Source organism: Populus trichocarpa, chromosome 6 (assembly GCF_000002775.5).
Source record: "Populus trichocarpa isolate Nisqually-1 chromosome 6, P.trichocarpa_v4.1, whole genome shotgun sequence".
Lineage (NCBI taxonomy): Eukaryota > Viridiplantae > Streptophyta > Magnoliopsida > Malpighiales > Salicaceae > Populus > Populus trichocarpa.
Window position 1 is genome coordinate 23,614,878 of NC_037290.2, and position 23,005 is coordinate 23,637,882.

Consider the following 23,005-nt stretch of genomic DNA (forward strand, 5'->3'; position numbering starts at 1 on the left):
AGTTAACCAGATGGATGTAGCTATCGGCCTAGTTTGCTTTATAAAGATTACTTGTCGAGTTTTATAAATTTTAAAGTAATTAAAAATTTATATAATTATTAATTTTAAAATATGTAGAATTAATTAAAGTATAATTTATTCAAACATTTATGTTAATAAAAATAATAATATCAAAGTTAACATATCTTCATCCATGAATTACAGTCATAAAATGAAAATCGCTAGAAGAATTAGTCGGAATTTTTCTCCTTTTAAATAATTGTTTATAGATAGATGGAGGAGATTGACACCGATAAATCATTTTGGATCTTTCTTCAATAGGGCCTAGCAGTGTGACTCATTTTTTCATTGATTTGTGATAACTCAGACTCATCTTTATGCACAAGATGCAATCAATTTCCACATAGGTAGCCTGAATTTGAAAATTTGTGAGGGCTTTCTTTTTTTCCGGGGTGTTAATGTAGTTGTAGACTTGTAGTTGCTTTTCAAAGTATTTTTTACCTTAAAAAGCATTAAAATGATATATTTTTATTTTTTAAAAATTATTTTTGACATCATTGCATCAAAATAATTTGAAAATACCAAAAAAATATTAATTTGAAGAAAAAAATAATTTTTTTTTAATTTTTTTCAAAATCACTTTTAAAACGCAAAAACAAACAGGACTCATAGTAATTTATTTGTATATTTTTTAGTATTAATTAGTTCTGTTGCCTATGCTATGTAGTATAATGATGTGCTAGTAATGTTGTTGGGAGTAATTTAATTTTCATTTTAAATAACATGTGTAAACTCATGATATATCAAATTGACTTCATCAAAACCTGATTTAACTAAAAAATATTATAATACAACGATGTCTGAACTTTGATTTTTTTTTAATATGAAAAAATAGGCAGGTTGTGGAGACCTTTTTAGCAGTGTCGTTCAATCTGACCCAATTAATCAAATCTCCCAACTCAATTCCTTAGCTAACGCGAATTTCATTTAAATTGTATAAGAGTTGTCACGATGTGACAAAGTTGATTTTTCATATCCAAAGATAACTTGGTTGACTAGTAAAAATGTTGGTTGACTTAAAAAAAAACTAGGATGCAATCTTTATTTTTGATATTGAGAAGTCGATATATTGAATCACTTCCAATTAGTCGGGGTTAGCTGCCAAATTCAAAACCTAGGTTAACCCAATTGACTGACTGTCTCTTCTTTTTTCTTTTTTATTCTCACCTTAGTTGAGTTTTCATTGGGCCCGAGTACAATGAATTTAAACCTAAATTGAAGAGTTACGAGAGAGTTAAAGACTAAATTAAAAAGATAGCTTTGGGCATATATGAGATGCAATCCGATACTTAAATGAAGAGTTATTATAAAATAAAGATCAAATTAAGTGAAGAAAGCAAAAATTATTTGGCGCACGTGAGAGCAGCTGCCGTATTGGGGGTGGTGTGTGTGGCTTTCTCCTAGCTCTAAAGATGACCTTTCTCGGTGCGCTAAAATCATCTTGATGGGGCTTCCTTTCATGGTGACATGTGTCGATTATGGAGCTACGATGTGGCTTCAACAACCAATTCTCCCTCTCTTTGTAATCCATTTAGTTTTAATCTTTTATAAAATAAAACATTTGAACAATCTATCGCAAAATAGAGTGTCAACCCAATAACAAAATGCTTTTTCAATCCCGTGAGAAACCCATATCAAGCTTATCGGAATAATAATCAAGGCCAATCTCAAATAAAATCAACATGAAAGGATCAAATTAGAAATTTTTTTTCCATTGATGACAAAAAAAGTTGCACTATGCAAATCCAAAATACAATTAGTTGAGGCTTACCATAATTGAGATAGTAAATTGCTTAGCTTTTTTAGTATTTTGTTAACAAAAATCTTATTTTCTTTTCTTAAGAAAATAAAACTAAAATAAAATTTATGAAACAAAAACTTGTAACATTAAAATAAATTAAAACCCATTGGAAAAACACTATAACTCTAGACTTAGAGTTACTATTCATTAGAATAGTATGATGATTTTGCCCCTTCACTAAAAAAACTTAACCCTGGTTTTTAAGAGCATCGAAGTCATTTCATAAGGCCCATTAATCATTACAAAATTCGTTAGGGACAAATGAGTCTTTTCTCATCACAATTACACAGTGAAATGACCAAAATATCTTTAGAAACAAAAAAAATAGCGTGAAAGGGCATTTTTTTCTTTTCACAATGTTTTATTTGGTTATTATAATGTAAGCTGAGGGGCAATTTGGTATTTTTTAAAATATAAAAAATAATAAACAATTAAAATACATAGTAAAACGACCAGAATACCTTTAAAATATATATAAAAAAAAACTTGAGTTAAGAGGCTTCTTGGTCTTTTTACAATGATTTTTTTATATAATTATAAAATCAGCTTAAGAACACTTTGGTATTTGAATAAAAAAAGACGTGCACATGGGAGGCGCCCACACCATTAATGCTGTGCATGCGGTGCCTCTCGACATCTAACAATACCCTTCTACTTTGTTGTTGGAAACATCACTGTATCCTTTTCATGTTGGCGCAGTGCATGTCTTTGATGGTAGTCCAGTTTGTCATCATGAACTTTTTTTTTGAAAATTTTCTCTTTTACCTCCCTAAAATTATAACTTGACATTCTTGATTGTTGGTATTTTAACTTCAATCCTTATTTTTTATTTCTAATTTCTGATCTTAGTTCTTTTGTAAAAGTTTATTTGTTTCTAATTTCATCATTCAATCAAAATTTACCAAATATTATATTCTTCAATTTGATTCTCATTATTTGAATTTCTAATTTTTTACCTTTTCCCTTTAATAAAAGTTTTATTGATTTTTAATTTTATCATTCAATTCAAATTGATGGTATTATATTTTTCAATTTGGTCCTTATTATTTTGATTTCTATTTTTTTTCTTGGTCCTTTTGTAAAAGTTTTTTTTTCAATTTCACCCTTCAATTAAGACATTGTTTTGATTTTTCTATGTCAATTTTGATCCTCTTTCTTTTGAGTTTTTTTTTCTTTTACTAAATTGATTTTTCTTTTCAATTTCACCCTTCAATCAAATATAAAAACTTATTTTTTATTTTAATTTTAATCCTTATTCTGTAATTGCTATTTTTAATCATTTTGTATAGTTAAATTTTTTGTTTACTCCTTTAATATTTGATTGATTGGAAATTAGACTTTATGATTTGTCCATATTAAATGCTTCGGGTTTAATGACTAGGATCACGTGTTTAAAAAGTTAATACGACTTTTTTTTAAAAAAATTCTAATTCTCTTTAATTTTTTCGGGTTATTTCAGCCTTATTATCTTAGTTTGGATTTGGTAGGATATCTCAGGTTTGCTCCACCTTAATTATCATGATTACCAAGTTTTTAATGACAAATGTTTTTTATGTTTTTTTAGCCTATTTCAGTATATGAATATTACTCTTTACACAAAAAAAAAAAAAAAAAAAAACCAGGGCAGTCATGTGGCAAAACACAGAGACACCGAAGCTACTAAAATTATAAACACTATGAAAGGAAGACCGAGTTTCTTTGACATGGAGGGACAAAGAATTTAGCTCTTAGGGATTTTAAGAATTAATTAATTAATGAGTTATACATTCATAGGTACATCACCAAAAATAAAAATAAAATGATAAAGGTACGAGATTGATGAATTTCTCTACTACCCTTAAACAAAAGAATATTATATATTCTCAACATATCCAAAACTATCCATAAAAATACAGACTCTATGTGGAAATATTTAATTTCACAACAATATTTAATTATATGGTAAAAAGGAATTTACGGTAAATACAAAACATATTGTCTTATCTTAAAAAAATCCTACATACCAAAATTAAGAAATACTTTTATTCTATATAAAGAAAATATTTAATTTTTTTGTGTGTATGATAATACGAAATATATACCAATATTCAATTTTATATATAATTAGGAAAAGACCAAAACATAGGGTTAATCTTGTTTTTCAACATATGGTATTTATATATCATATAAAACTATAAACAATATAAAATAAGTTTCTAAAGTCACAACTAGCATATGTAGAATCTTATTGACACTTTATTTTGATTATGGAAACTCTAAAAAAGGCTTAAAATTAAAACCTTTTTTTTTTATATATATATATATATATATATATATATATATATATATATATATATATGTTATCTCTGACTCAATTAGATGAAAGAAAAAGAACATTTTTTTCAAGATTTGTTTTTGTGATGTTACTAAAATATAAAATATCAATATAAACAATTAAAAAAAAAGGTTACAAGTTATTGTATTTTCACTTTTTATAATCATTCCTATTATTAAAAAGACTTCTTTAAATATAATGATTCATAAAACCTTCACTCATGCCTATATATATATATATTTTTTTTAGTTCAACGTGGGTGTCCGGGCCAGCTTACGCGCACCTCGACTAATCCCACGGGCCCTGAAGTTAACGACCATGTAAGCCTTCAGTGGCCATCATATGAGCAACCACATGGCTCGAAACCTGAGACCACTGATGGAGCAAACCTCTTAGTTTCAAACTTTTACCACTGGGTCACCACCTATATAGTTATCATGCCTATATTCTTTACTTTTATTCACTTTATATATCATTAAAATTAAAATAATTAAAATTTAGTAAATTATTAAATTATATAGACCTTAGTTTTTTTTTTAGAGGATCCTTAGTTACTGTCTTGTGTTACTTTTTAACTCTTTTAGATTAAAAGTTTTATTCCTTTTGACCAATTCTACTAATATGAAAAAAGAATTCATTTGTCAAAAGGTAACATAAAATTTCAATTCAAGCCTATATCTTTATTATTTTACTCACAAATAATAAGGATGAACTCTTTAAAATAAATGAATTCATAAAAACTACAATGCTAATATTATCAAGTTAAAAATTAAAGAATTCTGAATAATTTTTTTATTCACACCATACACCTTATGCATTTTTTATATATAGATTTTATTTGAACAGATAACTTCTTTAATAAAACATAATTCACAAATATTTTAATATAATAGTAATTTTGTTAGGAGAAAGCATTTTAATTTTATAATATTGAAATATAAATATAAATATTTGAGGTCCAATATCATGTCAAGTTTCATTTTTATCGAGTTTTTTTTCAAGAGTTTTCAATTATAGAATATAAGCAATTAGAATAAAAATGGTTTAGATTAATATTAATTTATCATATTTTTAGTTTTATATTTGATCATAATTAGTTTTATCAGTTAACCAAACTAACTTTAGTTTTAATTAAAAAAATGATAGAATTGTTATTTTTAGTTGAAACGATTTTTTATGTACATTGCAAGAAAAAAATGATGCTCTTTCTTTCTTTTTTTTCTTTTTTGTTGAAAAAATGACATTTCTTACAATAGCATGATATAAAGAATATTATTTTAATCTTAACTATACTTATTTTCAGGAGTTATTATAATAAATATACATAGACTTTGTATTTTTCAACTATTAACTATTGAATTAATTCATAAAAAACTAATAAAAAATAATAAATACACAATTGAATGGTACATGTGCGGAAAAAAAAAACCAGTATAAGATAAAAATTAAATACAGGATCCAATTGGATACCTATGACTTAAACTGACTCTAGTTGAAAATTCTGATCAATGTGCTATAGAGAATTCCATTATATTTTTTTTTTTTACGAAAAAGTTCAACCAGATACAAAAAGAATTTCAAAACTACTAACAAAGAACAAGACTTCAGCTAAATATTTCCGTGCGCGGTTGAAATCACTGCAGCCAATTTCCGAAGTTTTTCAATCCCGTTGCCAGGTTGTTGAAGTTTTACACCAAAGGCGTTGGACCCGTGATTTGGTTTGAAGATTTCAAGTGTTCTTGATGGGATTACGCTTAAATGTTTTCTGGATTAGGTTTTAGCATAAATTGATGGGATTACAATATGAAAAACAGCAAGAAAAGATATAATTAACATAAATGGATCTAATTTGATTTCTACACTTCACCTTACAATTACGTGTTTTGATGATGGGAAATCATGATGGTGTTGATTACCAAGTGGCAAAGATTGTATGGTCAAATTCCCCGGACTGTATGTGCTGGGAAATGTTCTTTCTACTTAGTCAAGATATGGGGATCCAAAGAGTTGCAACATAATATCAACAGGAGTTAGGTTAAGCTATTGACAGCTTAATTGCTCATCTCAAAAGTTGGTCACTACAGCCTCCAGGTTTGGTCCCAGAATGTTCCAAAATTATATTCTTCAAGAACCTACTGTATATGCATGTTTCACATTTTGCATATCACATGACATGATGGAAACGTAAAATGGATGATTAGAAGGTGTACCATACCAACTCTGTGTGCTTTTGAATTTGAAAGTACTTGGAATGTCCGCATGATTTGATCATCATCAAGTGATGATTACATCACATTCAAGTTCATTTGTCATTAATGGGGCAGGGGATTATGTGAAGCATTGTTTTTTCCAAGATTTACTATTGATTAAAGTAACTTTTTCCTGTAAGAAATGGCTGGAAGCTTCTGTTCTCGCGGTTTGCCACTTGAAGGAATGGTGATTCTGTTGGGAATAATTATTTTTGGTTTTGGGATCGGGGAGTGTAACTTGATGCCGGGAAAGAAGATTTTGGAAGTCAGAGAGAAGATAAAACACCTCAAAAGCAACACAGTAAGCAGACTTCAGGTACAAGTTTCCTGCTAAATCTGGGGACTTCTCTTCTGTTTGTAGTGGAACGGGTAGATTATTCAATCACTGACAATATTTGTGCCTGTAGAGAGGAGATGGTGATATTATAGATTGCATCGACATCTACAAGCAGCCTGCTTTTGATCATCCTGCTTTAAGGAATCACACCATCCAGGTCATATTTTTACTATTTACTTTAGCAGAAGTCCTTTTCTCCGATTGTTTTTCTAGCTTAAATTGTTTCAACTTCATTTTTTATTCAGATGGCACCCAGTTACGATCCAAATATAGAGGAAACAACAACAAAAGCAAATAGATTGCAGAATCAAGACTCTTCAATGAATTTAGCATCACGACTATGGCAGAAAAGTGGAAGCTGTCCTAAGGGAACAATTCCAGTCCGAAGATTACCGCAAAAAGTACCGCTTAAAACAAATTCACTTGAAGACTATGGAAGGAAGAAGCCTTGTTCTTCTCCTCCGCTTACTCGTATCAATAAAGACATCAGCTCAAACCTTCAGCAGAGTAATCGCTCGGTATAGAACATCGTTTCTAATTAAGCATGTATGACATTCATTGTGTCCTACTTGAACGGTATCTAATTTTGCGCTATGCTAATCAGGTGGCTATACTGCTCACAGAAGGGTATAGTTATTCAGGGGTTAAGGGAGACATAAAAGTTTGGAATCCTCATGTTGAATCTGATGATGAATACAGTACTTCTCAAGTTAGTCTGAAAAGTGGTCCTTACTATGATTTTGAGAGTGTCGAAGCTGGATGGGCGGTTAGCAAAACACTGTTAATTAGTACTGTGTTTGATTTACATAACTCAAAGCTACACAACTGCATATTGTTTGTTGTCTCCGTGCAATGTTCAGTTTTTCTTGCACAAAATCTGATTTTCCAGAACACTTCTCAACTTTGCAGGTAAATCCAAGTGTTTATGGAGACAGAAAAACTCGATTATTTGTGTATTGGACTGTAAGTTCAAGCCAGGCCTATCTTGTTGCACGCAAGCTCTAAATCAAGAGAAATGTGCTTGTCGAAGCATTACTTAACTTCATGAATAAGTGACAGTGTTAAAATCTCATCCATTTTGAAAAAGCCAGCACAAGTCTTGATTCACTATTTTCTCTTCTGTCTGGAATCAGGCTGATGCATCAAAGAAAACAGGTTGCTTTGATCTTACATGTCCTGGTTTCGTTCAAACTAGCAGTGAAATTGCTCTTGGTGCAGCGATATATCCTCTTTCAGTCCCTTCTGGTCTCCCATATCAAATAACCCTTTTCATATTTAAGGTCAGAAAAGTTAATTGTTGGTTGATGGTGGCCTTTTCCCCACCTCAGTCACCCCCATCATCTGAAACATCTCTCTTTTATCTTATTTTGTTTTAGGACCCAAACACAGGCAACTGGTGGGTGCAGTATGGAGAGAAAATTAATCTGGGTTACTGGCCACCTGACTTGTTTGCTTGGTTGCGTGGTAATGCAGAAACAGCTGAGTGGGGAGGGGAAGTGTACAGCTCAAAACTGGAGCATCCTCCCCATACTAAGACAGCTATGGGTAATGGACAATTTCCTGATTATGTATCAGGCAATTCCGGTTGTATCAAGAGAATGCGAATTCGTGAAAATTCTCTAGTCTTGAAGTTCCCAGAGTGGGTCTCAACTTTCTTACACGAGTACAGGTGCTATGATGCTGAGTATATTGGTGATTACATAGAAGATCCTGAGTTCTATTACGGAGGGCCTGGTCAGAATCCCCTGTGCCCTTGATCATAACTTTTAATGTCTGCTAGGATGCAGGTCATTTCAAGATAGATTTTACTGTACTCAAGCTATATTTAATGGCATCCTATAAATTATAGCTTGTCACGTTATCTTCTAGTTTTAATATGGATGATCATAAAAAACCACGCTGTAACTTGAGCACCATGCAATTTCTTTATTTGGACCTGCCTAGTTGCTTCAATTAAGATTGTAATGTAAAAGGTGGCAACAACAAATATCTTATCAATTCCCAAGTGCGCTGAATTGATGAAGCTTGACTTATTTCAGATTCTTTGCTTCTGTAACTCATAGGTTCTGTCTTGCCAAATGTAAATGCATACACGCTTCCCTTGATAAAAAGATTCTTGCATTTAAAAATAGAAAACATAATCACATGAAGAAATCAAATTCTTAGAACACTTGGCAGAAGAACTTTAAGAATCAGAGAATGCAGTTGTTCCTGTCTTGTTTCTATGTGCAACAGCAAAACTGAAATTGACCATGTCTCCAATAAATGCCGTTTTGCATTTGGGAGTTTTATGATAATAACATTTGGTTATTATCCCGGGAAAAACAAGACTGCGAGGATAAAAATGTGTTTAGTTAAAGAAATAAAAACAGAGACATAAAATAATGGTTTCAGAATAATTTTTTGTATTTTCAAAATATGAAGTAACCAAATATTGTATATGTCCATTTTCTTCTTGTCTTTGCCTTGCATTTTCCTTTATTAGTTGTTAATTTTATCTTCCTAGACTCCGTCATGAAATCCGACTCAAAAAAGTTATATTATGCTGACTTAGAGGGCTAATTATAGGATAAGGAAATCACCTGCTGTCCATAGGACGTAAATCTTGATCTTTATCGTAAATCCTACAGCGGGAGAATTTGGTAATCTTTTCATGGAAAGAAAAGGCGATCATAGTGATATACAATCCAAGGTTTTCGAAATAGCTTGGAATGCAATTAATGTTTTCCAGGACTGAAAAATCTTTTCTGTTTTCAAATTTCAACTTCCTTTCTGGGGAGTTCATATGCCTCTATATATGTTTCTGGGGCTGTCTTTCCTCCTGCTCTGAGAAAAGAGAGTCTATTCGTGTTCTTCATCTTAGAGTGCAAGAGAGAGAGGAACAGATAGCTAGAGAACAGAATTTTCATACAGATGGAGAAAAGACTTTCCATGCTTGTGTTGCTGATACTACTTTGCATATTGAGCAATGGAGTAAATGGCAAAACTAAAGCTAGAAAACATCGATCTGAAATCAATAGGAGGTTAAAGCTTCTCAATAAACCTGCAGTCAAGACCATTAAGGTATATGATGCCATGTAGTTATATACACTATCTTCAAACAAACATTATCATGAGCCAGTGCTGACATGATTTTCTTTCTTCTTATCAGCTAATTTTCATACTAACACCCTCAGATGCGTAATTGTTTTCATATCAATTTCTTTTCAAATGATGTCACTCCATCGAGTCTCAATGTATGATGAATCTCATCTAGAGATGAGGTTTTTGCTACAAGATTTAGGATTTATATAAGAGCTTCTGGATTTTACACTAAAAGATTGCATGAACTCACTGCTTATGCTTTGGGCTAAATATTGTATTGTACTTCATAAATTTCCTCTTCAGATCTCACCTGTTGGAGAAGAAACTGTATCTTTTAGTCCAAGTTTTTTAGCTTGTTGATGCAACAAGATTTCCAGGGACAAATTATTTTTCTTAGTCATTATTATTTCCTTGTCTGAGTTTTTGAAACTCAGGTTGATAAGCTTAAATAAACGGATCTTTAGTTCAGGGAAATATTTTTTTTATGTTATTTTTTTTCTATTTAGTTTAAGAAATCAAATTGGTTGTTTTATATTTTTATTTCCTATAGTTGTTTAGGTTGTGTTTTGAGATTATTTAAGAAGTTATAAATTTATTAAAAAAAACTAACTATATCAAAGATATTTTGCAGTGATAAAAATACTAATTAGGGTTATATTTATAGCTTGTTGTTTTCTGGTGTGTTGTTTTTGTTTGTGCTAAGTTGCTATTATTGAAAATTCAGTAGTGAAACCCAAAATGGAACAATGCATACAAATATATTATATTAGGAACCCATAATAAAATAACCTGCACACAAAGGATGTTCATGGAGGACGGTGGTTGACTGAGGTATGAACTCGAGGTTGACGTCTTTCCAACTCGAGAGATTGATGCATGATTTTTTTTTAAGAAAATAAATATTTTTATTTGTTAATTTTATTTTTTCCTATTTTTTTTTATTATTCGTTATTATTAGACTTTTTTATTTTTTTCTATATAAAAGATTGTAATAGCTTTTGACAAGTGAAGACATGAATGAATAAAATTAAGTGTTTGAAAATCTCTTTATAGTTATGGTGTTCTTGGTCTTTGAAGATTTTGATAAGTAAGAAACTCCATTATCTTTTGCTTCCATCTATGTTAAATGATATCAAAGTAGTTTGATTGGATATACACCGAGATTAAAGCAAAAACATTTTGAATTCGAGGGCGAGTTTGCTCCATCCAAGGGAGATTGATACAAAATGAATTTTAGAAAGTTATTATTTTGCTAAGTGATTGTTATTTTTTATTTAGTTTAGAAAAATATTTCTCTTTATAATTTTTTCTTTCTTATTCAATTTAGAAAATTAGATTGATAATTTTATTTTTTATTAATTTGTTTAGAACTTCAATTCTTTTTTCTTTTCTTTTTTTAATTTTCAGGTTTCCTATATTGTTTAAGTTAGTTTTTGATTTATATAAACCTCTTATAAAGAAAAAATATATAGAGTTATTTATGCGGTAATAAAAATACCAATTAAGATTATATTTGACAACCTCGATCGACTTCAATTATGTCTAATTAGTTATTTTCTATTGTGTGGTTGTCATCTACATCACTTGTTTTTCCCATGTATCCATGGAAGCGTTTATTCCAATTTTGCAAATTAAAATCTTGACAAAATAGAATTAACCCCTTGTTTTTTTACTTATTAAGCCATGGATAGTAAGCCTAATGTATTGCCACTTGGTATTGTTCTTGCAGAGTGAAGATGGAGATATTATTGCTTGTGTTGATATCTACAAGCAACCTGCTTTTGATCATCCTGCTCTGAAAAACCATACTATTCAGGTGAATCTCCAAGCTCCATTTCATAAACCTTTCCCTTTAATTTTCGTACTTAAATTTGCAATAGTGATTAGTGAATCTGCTAAAAAAAGGCATGAATCCTTCCATGAAAATCCATGTTCTTTGCGTATGGTCTTGTTTTTACTATTATTCATTTCTTCCTCCCAAAATCCACCAGACAGTGTCAACTGTTATCTCTAAGCTTCCCAAAATATGCAGATGCAACCCAGTTTTATTCCTTCAACAGAGACTCCAAATGGAGAACGCGAGAATTCTCGGCCAGTTGTGTCTCAACTTTGGAAAAAAAGAGGTAGTTGTCCAAAGGGAACTATTCCTATCCGCAGAATCCGAAGGCGGGAGTTATTGAGAACTAATGGGAGAAAGAGCCCTGAACATCTCAAAGGGACAAAAAAAATAGCCACTCAGGATCGCTTTATGCACCTCAACAACACCAAAGGCTCAATTCTTTATCCTACTCCAGAAAATCGTTCTGTAAGCATCCTTTTAAAACCCATGAACTTGATGGTTGCATGTACACTAATCTTATGCTAATGAATAATCTGCATGTTCTATATATACTTTTCAAATTTATATATCACAGCTATGAAAGGCTTAAATATCAAGAGCATTCTCTTCTTTTTCGGTCTTCGACTAGTATCAGGTACATGCTTTTGTTTATGATGACAGTCGCACACCTGTACTGAAAACTTTCCTGCTCCATACACAGCAACTAAAACCACTTCTTTGTTGTGATTCTGATGCTATATACTATAGTAATCATCTCCGTATCAGCCCCTATGATAATACTGATGTCTAACACTAAAAATTGATTTTCTTCCTGAACCAGACCGCAATCCTTTTGACATATGGATACAATTATGTTGGAGCCAGTGGAGAAATAAATGTCTGGAACCCACATGTTGAAAGGTTACCTGAATTCACTACTGCTCAAATCTGGCTTAAGAGTGGTGCAGTGAACAATTTTGAAAGCGTGGAAGCAGGATGGACGGTTAGTTCATCAATAAATAGGATAGTGTAAACCTCCGGTTGTTCTTATAGAGTTAGTGATCTTTATTCTGAAATAGCTTGATGTCCTTATTCTGCTCTCCATGTTACTAATTTCTTTCCAGGTACACCCTGCAGAATATAGTGATGCACGGACTAGATTTTTTGTGTACTGGACTGTAAGTTCTTCTGAAAAATACATATTTGCAGAAGAATGTTCAGACAACAATATTTCTACGTCAGTTATTGACAATTTTCATGCCCTTTCATTTTCATTTTCTGTTAGGTTGATGGATACAAGAAAACAGGTTGCTTTGACCTTACTTGTTATGGATTCGTGCAAACTAGCACCGAAATTGCTCTTGGTGGAGCTGTTGAGCCCGGTTCTAGTTCATTTCAACAACAGTATGTTCTCCCAATCAACATCTTCATGGTAATGAAGTAATCTTTTCTTTTCTATCTTCGTTGAAACATTTACTAATGATGTTGCAATTGACATAAGTTTCATCTGCTGAACCACATAGGATCCAACCACAACCAATTGGTGGCTGGTATTTCACAACATTGCTGTTGGATACTGGCCTGGAAGTCTCTTCTCTTTGCTAAAACACAGTGCCACATCTGTTGAATGGGGAGGACAAGTTTATAGTGTTAATGTCAGGAAAACTCCCCACACAAAGACAGCCATGGGAAGTGGATATGACGCGGAGGAATTGTATGGTTTTGCATGTTTCATTGGACAGCCAAGGATTCTGGATTATTCTAAGTCATACAAGTACCCTACCTTTGTTGCCGTTTGGAAAGACGAATATAATTGCTACTCTGCAGTTAATTACAAAGCAGGGAATGCAAATGATGAAGCTACATTTTTCTTCGGAGGGCCAGGTCAAAGCTATCGTTGTCCATGAGAGTATTGAAAACCTAAAAAATAAATGTCTTGAAACGTTTTTTTTAATATAAACCTAAAAAATAAGTGTCTTGAAACGTTTTTCTTTGAAATATGGTTTGGAAAAGATGTTTAGGAGATTCATCCAGCAGTCCTTTGATCCGTCATCAACTTTATTTTGAATATAAACCTCAACAATATGATTGTTGGTTTACTCTTTCTGATTACGCTCAAACTTGAAGATTACTTGTGGTATGAATTGAATATCACCAGATTTGCATGTGAAATTTTGGCATGGCAGTGTCCTTCAAAGTGAGAAAATGCAAGTCTTGGCTCTTGCAGCTACTTGAAATCGCAAGTGACGCAAAATCATGTTACAAATCCTGGTTTCTGAAACAGGATGGGACTTCCACTGCACTGGATAATTGACCAGCGAAGACAACTTCAAAGAAGAAAATTTTAGAAATGCAATATTTTTTTTTAAGTGAGAGAGAGAATCGGAAGTCGTCAGTGCAGAATGTATCCTCCCTTTTTAAGATCCATAATAACTCTGTAAAATTATTTCAGCACAGTACAAGCAAGTATACAACAGCATGAAGACCACGACATTCATGTTACATCGCTGTTTTCTTACAGACTATCTACATACAAATAGCCTACAATCAGGTCTGAAAAGAGGAGAGTACATTACACATTATACCAATAAAAAAACCGAGGAGCAAATAACCAAGAACCATTAGCAACTCAGATGTGTCTCATGTTGTTTACCAACAATTGTCAGACACTATAAAAAAAAGCTAAAGAGAGTCGTATTGTTTTCTCCCTTCCTGTATGGATTGGAAAATTCGAGCTACTGATTCAGTAGCAGATCTACCATTGTGAGGCACAACCTTGATCACTTTCGACAGCTGGTCTGTCTCTTGATGCTGAGGGGCTCCCTCAGGGCAAGGAGGAGTCACTGGGAAAGGTGGGAACGCAGCTCTTCCATCAGCGGCTTGAACAGTCCCAACCCCTTGCACTCTGCCACTGGGACTACTACCTGTACTTCCTTGTACCGAAGTGTTTTTAGATGCCCGAAGCTTCATACCTTCTAAAACAGCTTCACTCTTTTGAGTCCGTTCATTACATGAGCTTTGATGTGGCATGTTCGAGCTCAAAATGCCTCCTGGAAACTGAGCAGTTTGACCACAGGAACCAGACCCTGCAGAACCTGAGATGGCTGGGTTCATTCCTGGCATGCCATATGGGGCGAAGCAAGCATTACCAACTGGAGGAGCACCTGGTGAGACCCCAATACCTTGATGATAATGAGATGTTGGAATCGCATAAGCTGAAGTCATAAAGTTGTCTGTCAAGGGAATTGGCCCAAAAGGTCCACATCCTCCACAACCCGATCCCATGAATCCAGGGGCAGTGTAAGGCTTATATACAAATCCTTCTGAGGGGGACATTACAGGAACTAACCATTGAAGTCCAGGAGGAGGATGGAAACACCAAGGAGCCATTTTGGTGTCAGAAGCCATGGGAACTGTTGTCGGTCCTGCATGGGGCCCGAAATTTGGAGGCTGACCATTTTTCACAGAAGCAAAGGGTGTCTTCCCAACTGCATTCTCTGCAAAACATTCCATCTTATGGTTTGGGTTCTCTGAATTATCTTTGTGCTTGGCAACATGAACTGGAGGTGTTACAGCACATTCTGATGGAAGGTTCTTACAAGGAGAGCCCTTCATAGGAGGTTTGGCCAGATGAACCTCTTCCTCAAGTAAGACATGTGGGGATCCTGCGATCAGTTGCTGAACCTGTATGAACGAGAATTTTTAAAGGCACTGTCTTTCCAAGCAAGCATAAATTCAATGAAACCCATTACCGGGCTAGAACAAGCTACTTAACAAGGACCACCTTACCTTTATCAGTCTATGCAACTCGAACAGTTGTACGGAAAACACTCTTTGTTGACTGTAGAAAGTAACAGGAGTTGGATCAAGGACAAAAAAGCCACAAGAGTTTGTAACATGTTCTGGTAAGCACATAGAAGGAACAGCAGAATCATCTTGCCTCAACATTTGTTCACAACCAGGCACAACGTAGCATTATTCTTTAAAGACCTCAATGCAGACCAGAAATTAAAACCAGGCAAGCACTTGGTTCAAATAAAATTTTAAAAAGTTCACACAGGCCATTTTCTGCAGGAAATGCAAAATCTAATGTTTGATTTATTAGTTGAGTGGTTAGTTTTTGTCTAAAAAACCATGATGCCTATTTCCATGAGGCCACCAAAACTTTGAAGCCTTCTACAACTATACTTACAAACACTTGGCAGAAATCATATCATTATGCACTACTATACAAATAGAACCACAATGGCATATTATTCTACTGAAAACAAGAAGATAATGTCACGGGAAAAGAAATATACACAAAAGGGGAGGGGAAGGGTGAGGAAGAGAAAGAAACAACACAGAATTCAAAACTAGAATACAGTCACTGAGCCATCCAAATGTAAATGTTGAAGCTTCACGCACTGAACTAACATTTTGGTTCAGAATAATACATGTTTTCAGCTCTTCAATTTTCTGGTAAATAAATTCTTAAGCATAGTTGCATACTCAAAACATATTCAGTCCAAAAAATAGACAGGACCTCAAGCCAGCATTGCAGTTGCATCATGTACATAATTTACAACTCTGTTTTAAATTTAAAGATATAGAATCAGTTTAGTTAAAAAAAAATGAGTACATGTGCAAATTGTACATCAGGAAAATCACGAAAAATATTGGCACAAACAAAAGGAATTCTGGCCCCATAAATCTTCCAACTTAAAACACCAAAGACAAAACAATTATATTCACCACCCAGTCCACCAATAATCCCACACTGGCAGTTATCCTCCAGTTTCTCTCTTCCATGACTCGCCCAGCAATATCACCTGGGATCATCCACCACCCCTCGTTGCCTTCTTGCGCCAAGCCCTCGAGTACCACAAATGGAGAAAAAAAGTTGCAGGGAAAATTGAGCAACACCAAACCGAGACAGGAATGTACCCAAAAGCAGAAGCAAAAGGGCATTTTTGAGATGATCCAGTCTCGGGGGCACATTGACAAAGTACCTCAAATTAGTATTGTCCATCTCCCTGCTGTCAGATGATCCGCCATTAAAACGCTATCGAGGGCCTTCGCACACATAAACATGCCAGATTGGAAGAGATCCTGGGATTCCACACTAGTGAGTTTTCCCTTACCCATAGCCACGTTTACAAGTCTTCAGTTCAAAATCAAAGAATCATTCCATGTTCCTAAAGTTAGTATTCCACGTAGTATTTCAACAATAGATCTACATTTTTTAAATAAGAAGAAAACTAATCCCAAGACCAAGAAAATGTAGAACCTTCCTGGATTCCATTTATCATTCTCTTCCCCCATAGAAAAATAACATCACCTTATGTTTTCCAATCCTATCAGGAAAACCCCAAAATTCTACAGTAAACTTAAATCAACAACTATAATTACAGGCTGCCCTAATCCAAGAACAGAGGCGATTTTTACAAATATACAGCCACAAATAACATTGGAACTATAGCAAAATTATTTTAGTGTTCTGAGAAAAAGCCATTTTTAGAACAACAAAAAATATGAACATAAATTCTGAAAGAATATACATACTCTCATGTTTCAAATTAAGAGAACACAATAAAAATGTAAGAGCATCAAGATCAAAGCATCAAAATCAAACTCACTAAAATCTATAGTGGAGCCAAAGAAATCTGCTATGTCTGTAGAGTATATTTTTGTGTTTCCCTTTGACATGAGACAAACTCAAAGGGGAATGCAAGGCCACAGACAACAAGATGAGATTTTTCCATGTTCTCATTTTAAAAAAAATATGACACTGCAAAAATTTTATGAAGCCAAAACCTGTAATAATTTCATCCATTATATAAGAATATGCTATCAATCACCACATTTAGAAAAACCTTTCTGTGCAAACCTAAAATATGAATTTTCCATGACGAAAAAATCATGAGTAGCAGTAAGTGAGCAAGAAGACTTACTTGGCAATTGCTCTTCTTGCTTTCCAGAAATGTTTCTGACCAATAATTCCCACAACATCATCTGGAGAAATATCCAACACTGATACAGAATCCACCATGGAGGTCTCAGAGGCATCATTGCTTTTGTCTCCATTTCTGAATTGCAGTGACCCACAAGTCTTGTCTCCAAAACATTCGCTGTCAATTTCAGGTTCATTGGGACTACTACAATCCTTCCTCAAATGAGAGTCATTTCCAGGCTGAAAAATGTTTATTTTCTCCTTTTGCCTCCTCGACTCAGGAACATGGTCACCATGTTCACTGTGATTTGATTGCAACCTAGCTGAAGTCTCTTGTTGCAAACAAGTATCATTTTCATGTAATCTGGTAAAATTAGACACAAGGTTATTTCGATATTGCTGATTTTGAGATGCATTGCCTTCTTCAGGAATGTCATTCTTTTCTCTGGTTCGCAAATTTGTGGAATGTCTTGCTATATGATCACTACTTGAGACACACACTTCTAGGTTATCTTCACTCTGGTTACTTGTGTCTGGTCTCAGATTGAGACCTGTGGAGCCAATATGACCATTATCACCAGCATTTTGGATTCTCGATGAATGACCCAAATAAGTAGGGCAGAGGGAAGCGAGTTTTTCCTGAGCAGCACTAGTCTGCATTTTAGTCTGACCTTGACCCTTCCCGGAATGAACAAAAACAGGAACTGTAAAATCATCTTCTTCACCTACCTTCTTTCGTTGCATCAGCGGTGCCACTGGAGTGTTCAAATTTCTTCCATCAGGCTGGCGAGAATGGTATTTCTCAGCCACATCAGTGGGTGTTGGAGAAGGGACATAATGAGGGTAAGGAAAATGTCTTTCAAGGCCACTGCCCTGCATATCAATTACTCATGACGATCAGAAAAGGTAAAACCACTATCCCTATTAAAAGAGAACAAAAGCAAGAAGCAGTCACATGCACGCATCCAAAGAATAAAAGTTTATATCAGACCACCATAACCCCTTCCAGTGCTTGAAACTTGTAGGGAACCATTATGTAATACAAATAGTTTCTCTCAGGTGAAAGTTTCTCTTAAACATCCCAATAAAGACCCAGTATCAACCACCATCATTATCTCTCCGAGGAGCTAATGGCATAAGAATGCCTCATAGTTAAGACATCATAAATACCAACTAGCAGCATCACCATATGGAACACATTCATTACCTTCTATGGCAATAATGTTCAACCTAGTCATATTACTCATTAAACAGAAAATAGCTTGTTGGCTCCTTCACCATAGTCAACAACCATAGCATCAAGCTTAAGGAAAAATAATGCTAAACCACTTGTGCATGCTTCCACATAGAAACCATGCTTTTATTCTTCTAATAAGCAGTAACGAGAAGAAATTCTGAAAGACAATACACAAATAAACCACCTTAAACATGACACGGAAAAGGACCAATTTAAGTGAAGGGTTCCTCAAACTATAAAATTTACAACCAAAAACAACTCAACAACCATATAACAGCCATGGTATGAAATTAAAACAAGTCAAAAGACCAACTCTAACGAACCAGAAGCATTCTAGATCATTACTAAATCTAATTCCAAACCAGAACTTCTCTTGCTCAGAACCAACTCTAATAAACATCACTTGCAAGAAAAGTCGCATAGATAGGAAAAATCCATATCGAAAGATAAATAACAACAGATATAAATACATCAGAAAGTACCTGGCTTGAGGATCCTGTAGGAGCTAAGTCGCTAGTATTACTCGAATTACGAGGCAAAACATCAGGATTAAACCTTTGAGATGGAATACTAAGTTGCTCATAAAGAGCCATCTTGTTCCTTGGGGGAGCTCTAGGCCCTCCTTTATCTGTATCATTCACATGAAGCCTAGGAAACATAGGCCCCATTATCTTATCATAATCTTTCCCTCTCTTCATCTCCAAATCTCTCAATTTGTCTCTCTCTATCTCAAATTCCACACAAACTCCTAATAAAAAATTTTAATTTCACCATTAACCCACCAAATAACCCATGAACCCACCACTCCAGGATCAAAAAAAAAAAATCAAACTTTAACCAAAACCCGCTTCAAAAACTGAAATTTATGCAGATCCAGATTCTGAAATCAGTTCCTCTTCTCAAAAACCAATCAGTTAACCGAGACCTCCAAAATCAAAACCCACTAGGCCAAAATATCCCAAATTTATCAAAACCGATTCAATATTTTAATAATAAAACAGAACCTCAAGTACCCAGATAGACCATGTCTCCAAAAGAACTAAAATCAAAGCGACCCAGATGCCAAAAGGGGTTGTTTTAGCCAAATAAGTGAGTAAAAACGTGCTTTGAAGCAGGAATAAGAGAAGGAAGGACAGAACATAAAGAGTGTGGCATTTAGGGTTAAAAGAGACCGGAAATAAAAAGGAGATTCGAGAAACGATAGGATTGGTCGAAATAGTCTTTGAAAAGGGTAAAGGGCAAAAAAGTGCTAGATGGTGGACCCCTTTTGGATAGAACGAGAACAACTTTATTGTGTGGTTCGTTCACCTTGCCTCTTGCCAATTTGTAAATTTTTTTTTTTTGGTCCTTTTTGTATTAATATCTGTTGCAGACATGAATCCAATAAATATCGAACATCCCTTTCAGTGTTTAATCCATTGTTGGAGTGGATAAGCATGAGCATACAAAAATCTATAGTGCAAGTTGTTCAAACTTTGATGATCGTATCGTATAAACCAATAGCTGGAAATCCATTGGAAATGGATTCTGAAATTCAAGACATCAGCATCATGGGTATAATTTTTGTCTAAACAGTTCGTGAAAGCAAATATATACTCTTCTATAGATGTGAGCAGCCACGTCGAGGAGAGAGTGGACTAGTGCCAAATTTCGTAACATATTATAAAATGCAATTCGATTTCAAAATTGACATGTGAAAAGCTTCGGTATTGATTTGAGTTGATATGAACGAATAAAAAAAAATTAAAAATTAAAATGATATCGATTTTTAAAAAATAAAAATAAAAGTCACTGATTAGAGCAAATAATAAAAGGTTATTAGAGTACATCTTATTTTCTTTCACTCTTACTCTCTTTGATAAATAAAAATAGGATCCGTGTTTTGTTTTTTTTTTAAAAAAAAAAGGTAGAGATCTAAGGATCGAAAGAAAGCTACACTTGTGATTTAATCCATGATCCGTTGAATATCTCTTCTAATAATAATAAATAAACAAAACAATTCATGAAAATGTTACGAGAGAGAAGTTGGAGATCTTGAAGTTTCTTTCTCCTTAATTCGCAAATCTCACCAACACCCTTAGATTTTCATGCCCTCAACCGAATTAGAGCAACCTTTATATAATAAACTTCTGGTTTAATGAATATTCTATTTCCATGCTAGCTCTCTCTCTCTCTCTCTCTCTCTAGACTGGAACTTCACAATCACCTACCTGTAGACTGTAGAGCACTGCCCTCCCTCGAACATGCAAAAGAAAATACCATACTCCCTTGTCCCTGCACTCATTGCCAAGCAATTCGCAATTTACACCATTTGTTTTATGTTCCTCATCCTTAGCATTGCCTTGCCTTAAATGACAGCTTATTATGCACAAATTTAATAAACTTGGCCCGAAGCAAGGCTGTATAATGAGTTCTGTGAGTTATTTTGGGTTGATTTTGATAAATCTAAAACAATATTATTTTTAAATTTTATTTTTAAATGTTAAAACTACATTATTTGATTAAAAAAAGGGGGGTTTGATAGGATCATTAATTTAATTTAATTTACTTGTCATGCTAATTATGTCATATCAAATCAAATTTCACTTAATTTAATATAAAATATAATTTAGATTGAGGATGGGGATTATGGTAAAATTATCTTTTTATTATTTTTTAAATATAGTAGAAAGTCAATTACCTTTAAAATCATTTAAAAAAAAATGGAATCTAAAAGTTTTTTAGTTTTTTTATTTTTTTAAGCATAATAAAATAATTCAATTACCATAAAAGCAAAAATTTTAAAACTTGCTTCCAAAAGCTTTTCATTTTTTTCGTTATGTTTTTTTTGTTATTATCGAGTTGAATGGGGGCAATTTAGTATTTTAATTAATATAAAATATTGTTTAAATAGAAAGTGGTTGACGCGTGCAACATAAGCGCAAGCATATGAGAAGCGTTCACGGTCTTTAGGTAGCTAGTGTGGCGCTCCCAACAATAAAAAATTACCTTTTGCCGTGTTATTGGAATCCTTGTGGTGTCTTCTTTCTACTGGTACGGCGCGTAGAGGCAGCAGAGGAATAATTTTCGTAGGCAGAGCTTTCTTTTTTTCCCTCTTTTTTTTCTTTTGTCCTCAAAACTTACGCTGACCATTCAAAATTTTAGAATTTTCCTTTTAGTTATTAATATTCAATTTTGGTTATTATTCTTTTAATTTCTAATTCTTGTTCTTATCGCTTTTATACAATTCTTATTTGTTTTTTATTTCATCATTTGATCCCAATTTATGATATATTATTTTTTGTTTTCAATTTGGTCTTTTTTTTTTATTGTGTCACTTTTTTGGGTTTTTTTTAAGTTTATTTTTCTTTTTAATTTCACCGTTCAATTAAAAAATAGCGGTTGTCATATAATTTATTTTTTATTTTAATTTTGATCCTTATTCTTTGAATTGTTGTTTTTTATTTTGGATCCTTTTGTATAATTTGATATATTTTTTTTAATTTTATCCTCTAACATTTTATTAGTTGGGGATTGAGCTTCATGCTTTTTTCAAATATGGTGTTTTTAATCTAACAACCCAAGTTACAAGTTTAAAAAGTTAATGCGGGTTGACATTGTTTTTTTTTACCTATTTTCTTTTTCGATTTCATCATTCAAAATTTGATTTTTTTAAAAAAAATAGGCTTTGTGGTTTTCTCTATGTTCTTTTCTATTTAGTTACTCTGATCTCTTGAGTTGGGTGTAAGTTTGGTGAGCTGGCTCTCCCCTTATTACCAAAGTTAATGTTTATTATGTTAACTCAAGTTGAGTCGGACTAATTTTTTTATTCTTTTTTTTACCCAACTTCATTCTTTCATCCTTAATTAGCTAAGAATTAAGCTACATTATTTTTTTCCTTTTGAAATTTTTTTTTTTTTCATGTTATTATGATTATTTTTTTTTAGTTGGTTCATTTATTATCACTGTCTATTTTTTAATCATCTAATTAAAATAAAGCAACTTACTTGACCCAATCGGGTCTATAAACCGAGTCACAAATTTTTCTTTCTTCTTTAATACGTGCTTGAGATACTTAAATATCATTTTTTATATAAAAAATTAAGCCTCATGTCATAGAGCGGGCCCACGTCTAGTGCAATTCTAGACATAACCTTAAACTAGGTTATCTTTGTGAACTAAACTATATATTT

The 23,005-nt window shown here is 33.1% G+C and overlaps 3 protein-coding genes across 4 annotated transcripts; 2 read left to right on the forward strand and 1 right to left on the reverse strand.

Annotated features, from left to right (window-relative positions):
- Positions 1-6,064: 6,064 nt before the first annotated feature.
- On the forward strand, positions 6,065-8,804 carry LOC7462278 (uncharacterized). Of its 2 annotated transcripts, XM_052454082.1 has the most exons (8): positions 6,065-6,266; positions 6,565-6,740; positions 6,832-6,918; positions 7,007-7,279; positions 7,366-7,527; positions 7,671-7,724; positions 7,895-8,041; positions 8,138-8,804. In XM_052454082.1, the coding sequence occupies exons 2-8, from the start codon at positions 6,567-6,569 to the stop codon at positions 8,516-8,518; spliced, it is 1,278 nt and encodes a 425-aa protein (XP_052310042.1). In that variant the 5' UTR covers positions 6,065-6,266; positions 6,565-6,566; the 3' UTR covers positions 8,519-8,804. The 2 variants fall into 2 exon arrangements, with proteins under 2 accessions (XP_052310042.1, XP_002308583.4); XM_002308547.4 differs by lacking the exon at positions 6,065-6,266 and having other exon boundaries at positions 6,299-6,740.
- A 2,606-nt stretch (positions 8,805-11,410) lies between these two features.
- LOC127905484 (uncharacterized) lies at positions 11,411-13,691 on the forward strand. Its single transcript, XM_052454083.1, has 6 exons — positions 11,411-11,661; positions 11,878-12,150; positions 12,506-12,667; positions 12,789-12,842; positions 12,950-13,096; positions 13,188-13,691. Exons 1-6 carry the CDS (start codon positions 11,545-11,547, stop codon positions 13,569-13,571), a joined length of 1,137 nt encoding a protein of 378 aa, XP_052310043.1. The 5' UTR covers positions 11,411-11,544; the 3' UTR covers positions 13,572-13,691.
- Positions 13,692-14,078: 387 nt separating this feature from the next.
- On the reverse strand, positions 14,079-20,082 carry LOC7470724 (protein EARLY FLOWERING 3). Its single transcript, XM_024602745.2, has 4 exons — positions 19,316-20,082; positions 17,598-18,469; positions 15,454-15,505; positions 14,079-15,348 (listed from the first exon to the last, which is right to left on the reverse strand). The coding sequence occupies exons 1-4, from the start codon at positions 19,529-19,531 to the stop codon at positions 14,347-14,349; spliced, it is 2,142 nt and encodes a 713-aa protein (XP_024458513.1). The 5' UTR covers positions 19,532-20,082; the 3' UTR covers positions 14,079-14,346.
- Between the last annotated feature and the right edge of the window lie 2,923 nt (positions 20,083-23,005).

Coding starts and splice junctions, on each gene's coding strand:
- LOC7462278 (XM_052454082.1), top strand. CDS start 6,567: ATGGCTGGAAGCTTCTGTTCTCGCGGTTTGCCACTTGAAGGAATGGTG. Junction 7,280..7,365: donor TTCAGCAGAGTAATCGCTCG/GTATAGAACATC, acceptor TATGCTAATCAG/GTGGCTATACTGCTCACAGA. Junction 7,725..7,894: donor GATTATTTGTGTATTGGACT/GTAAGTTCAAGC, acceptor GTCTGGAATCAG/GCTGATGCATCAAAGAAAAC.
- LOC127905484 (XM_052454083.1), top strand. CDS start 11,545: ATGTATTGCCACTTGGTATTGTTCTTGCAGAGTGAAGATGGAGATATT. Junction 12,668..12,788: donor GCGTGGAAGCAGGATGGACG/GTTAGTTCATCA, acceptor ATTTCTTTCCAG/GTACACCCTGCAGAATATAG. Junction 12,843..12,949: donor GATTTTTTGTGTACTGGACT/GTAAGTTCTTCT, acceptor ATTTTCTGTTAG/GTTGATGGATACAAGAAAAC.
- LOC7470724 (XM_024602745.2), bottom strand. CDS start 19,531: ATGAAGAGAGGGAAAGATTATGATAAGATAATGGGGCCTATGTTTCCT. Junction 18,470..19,315: donor CTACAGGATCCTCAAGCCAG/GTACTTTCTGAT, acceptor ATTGATATGCAG/GGCAGTGGCCTTGAAAGACA. Junction 15,506..17,597: donor GCAAGAAGAGCAATTGCCAA/GTAAGTCTTCTT, acceptor TACTTTCTACAG/TCAACAAAGAGTGTTTTCCG.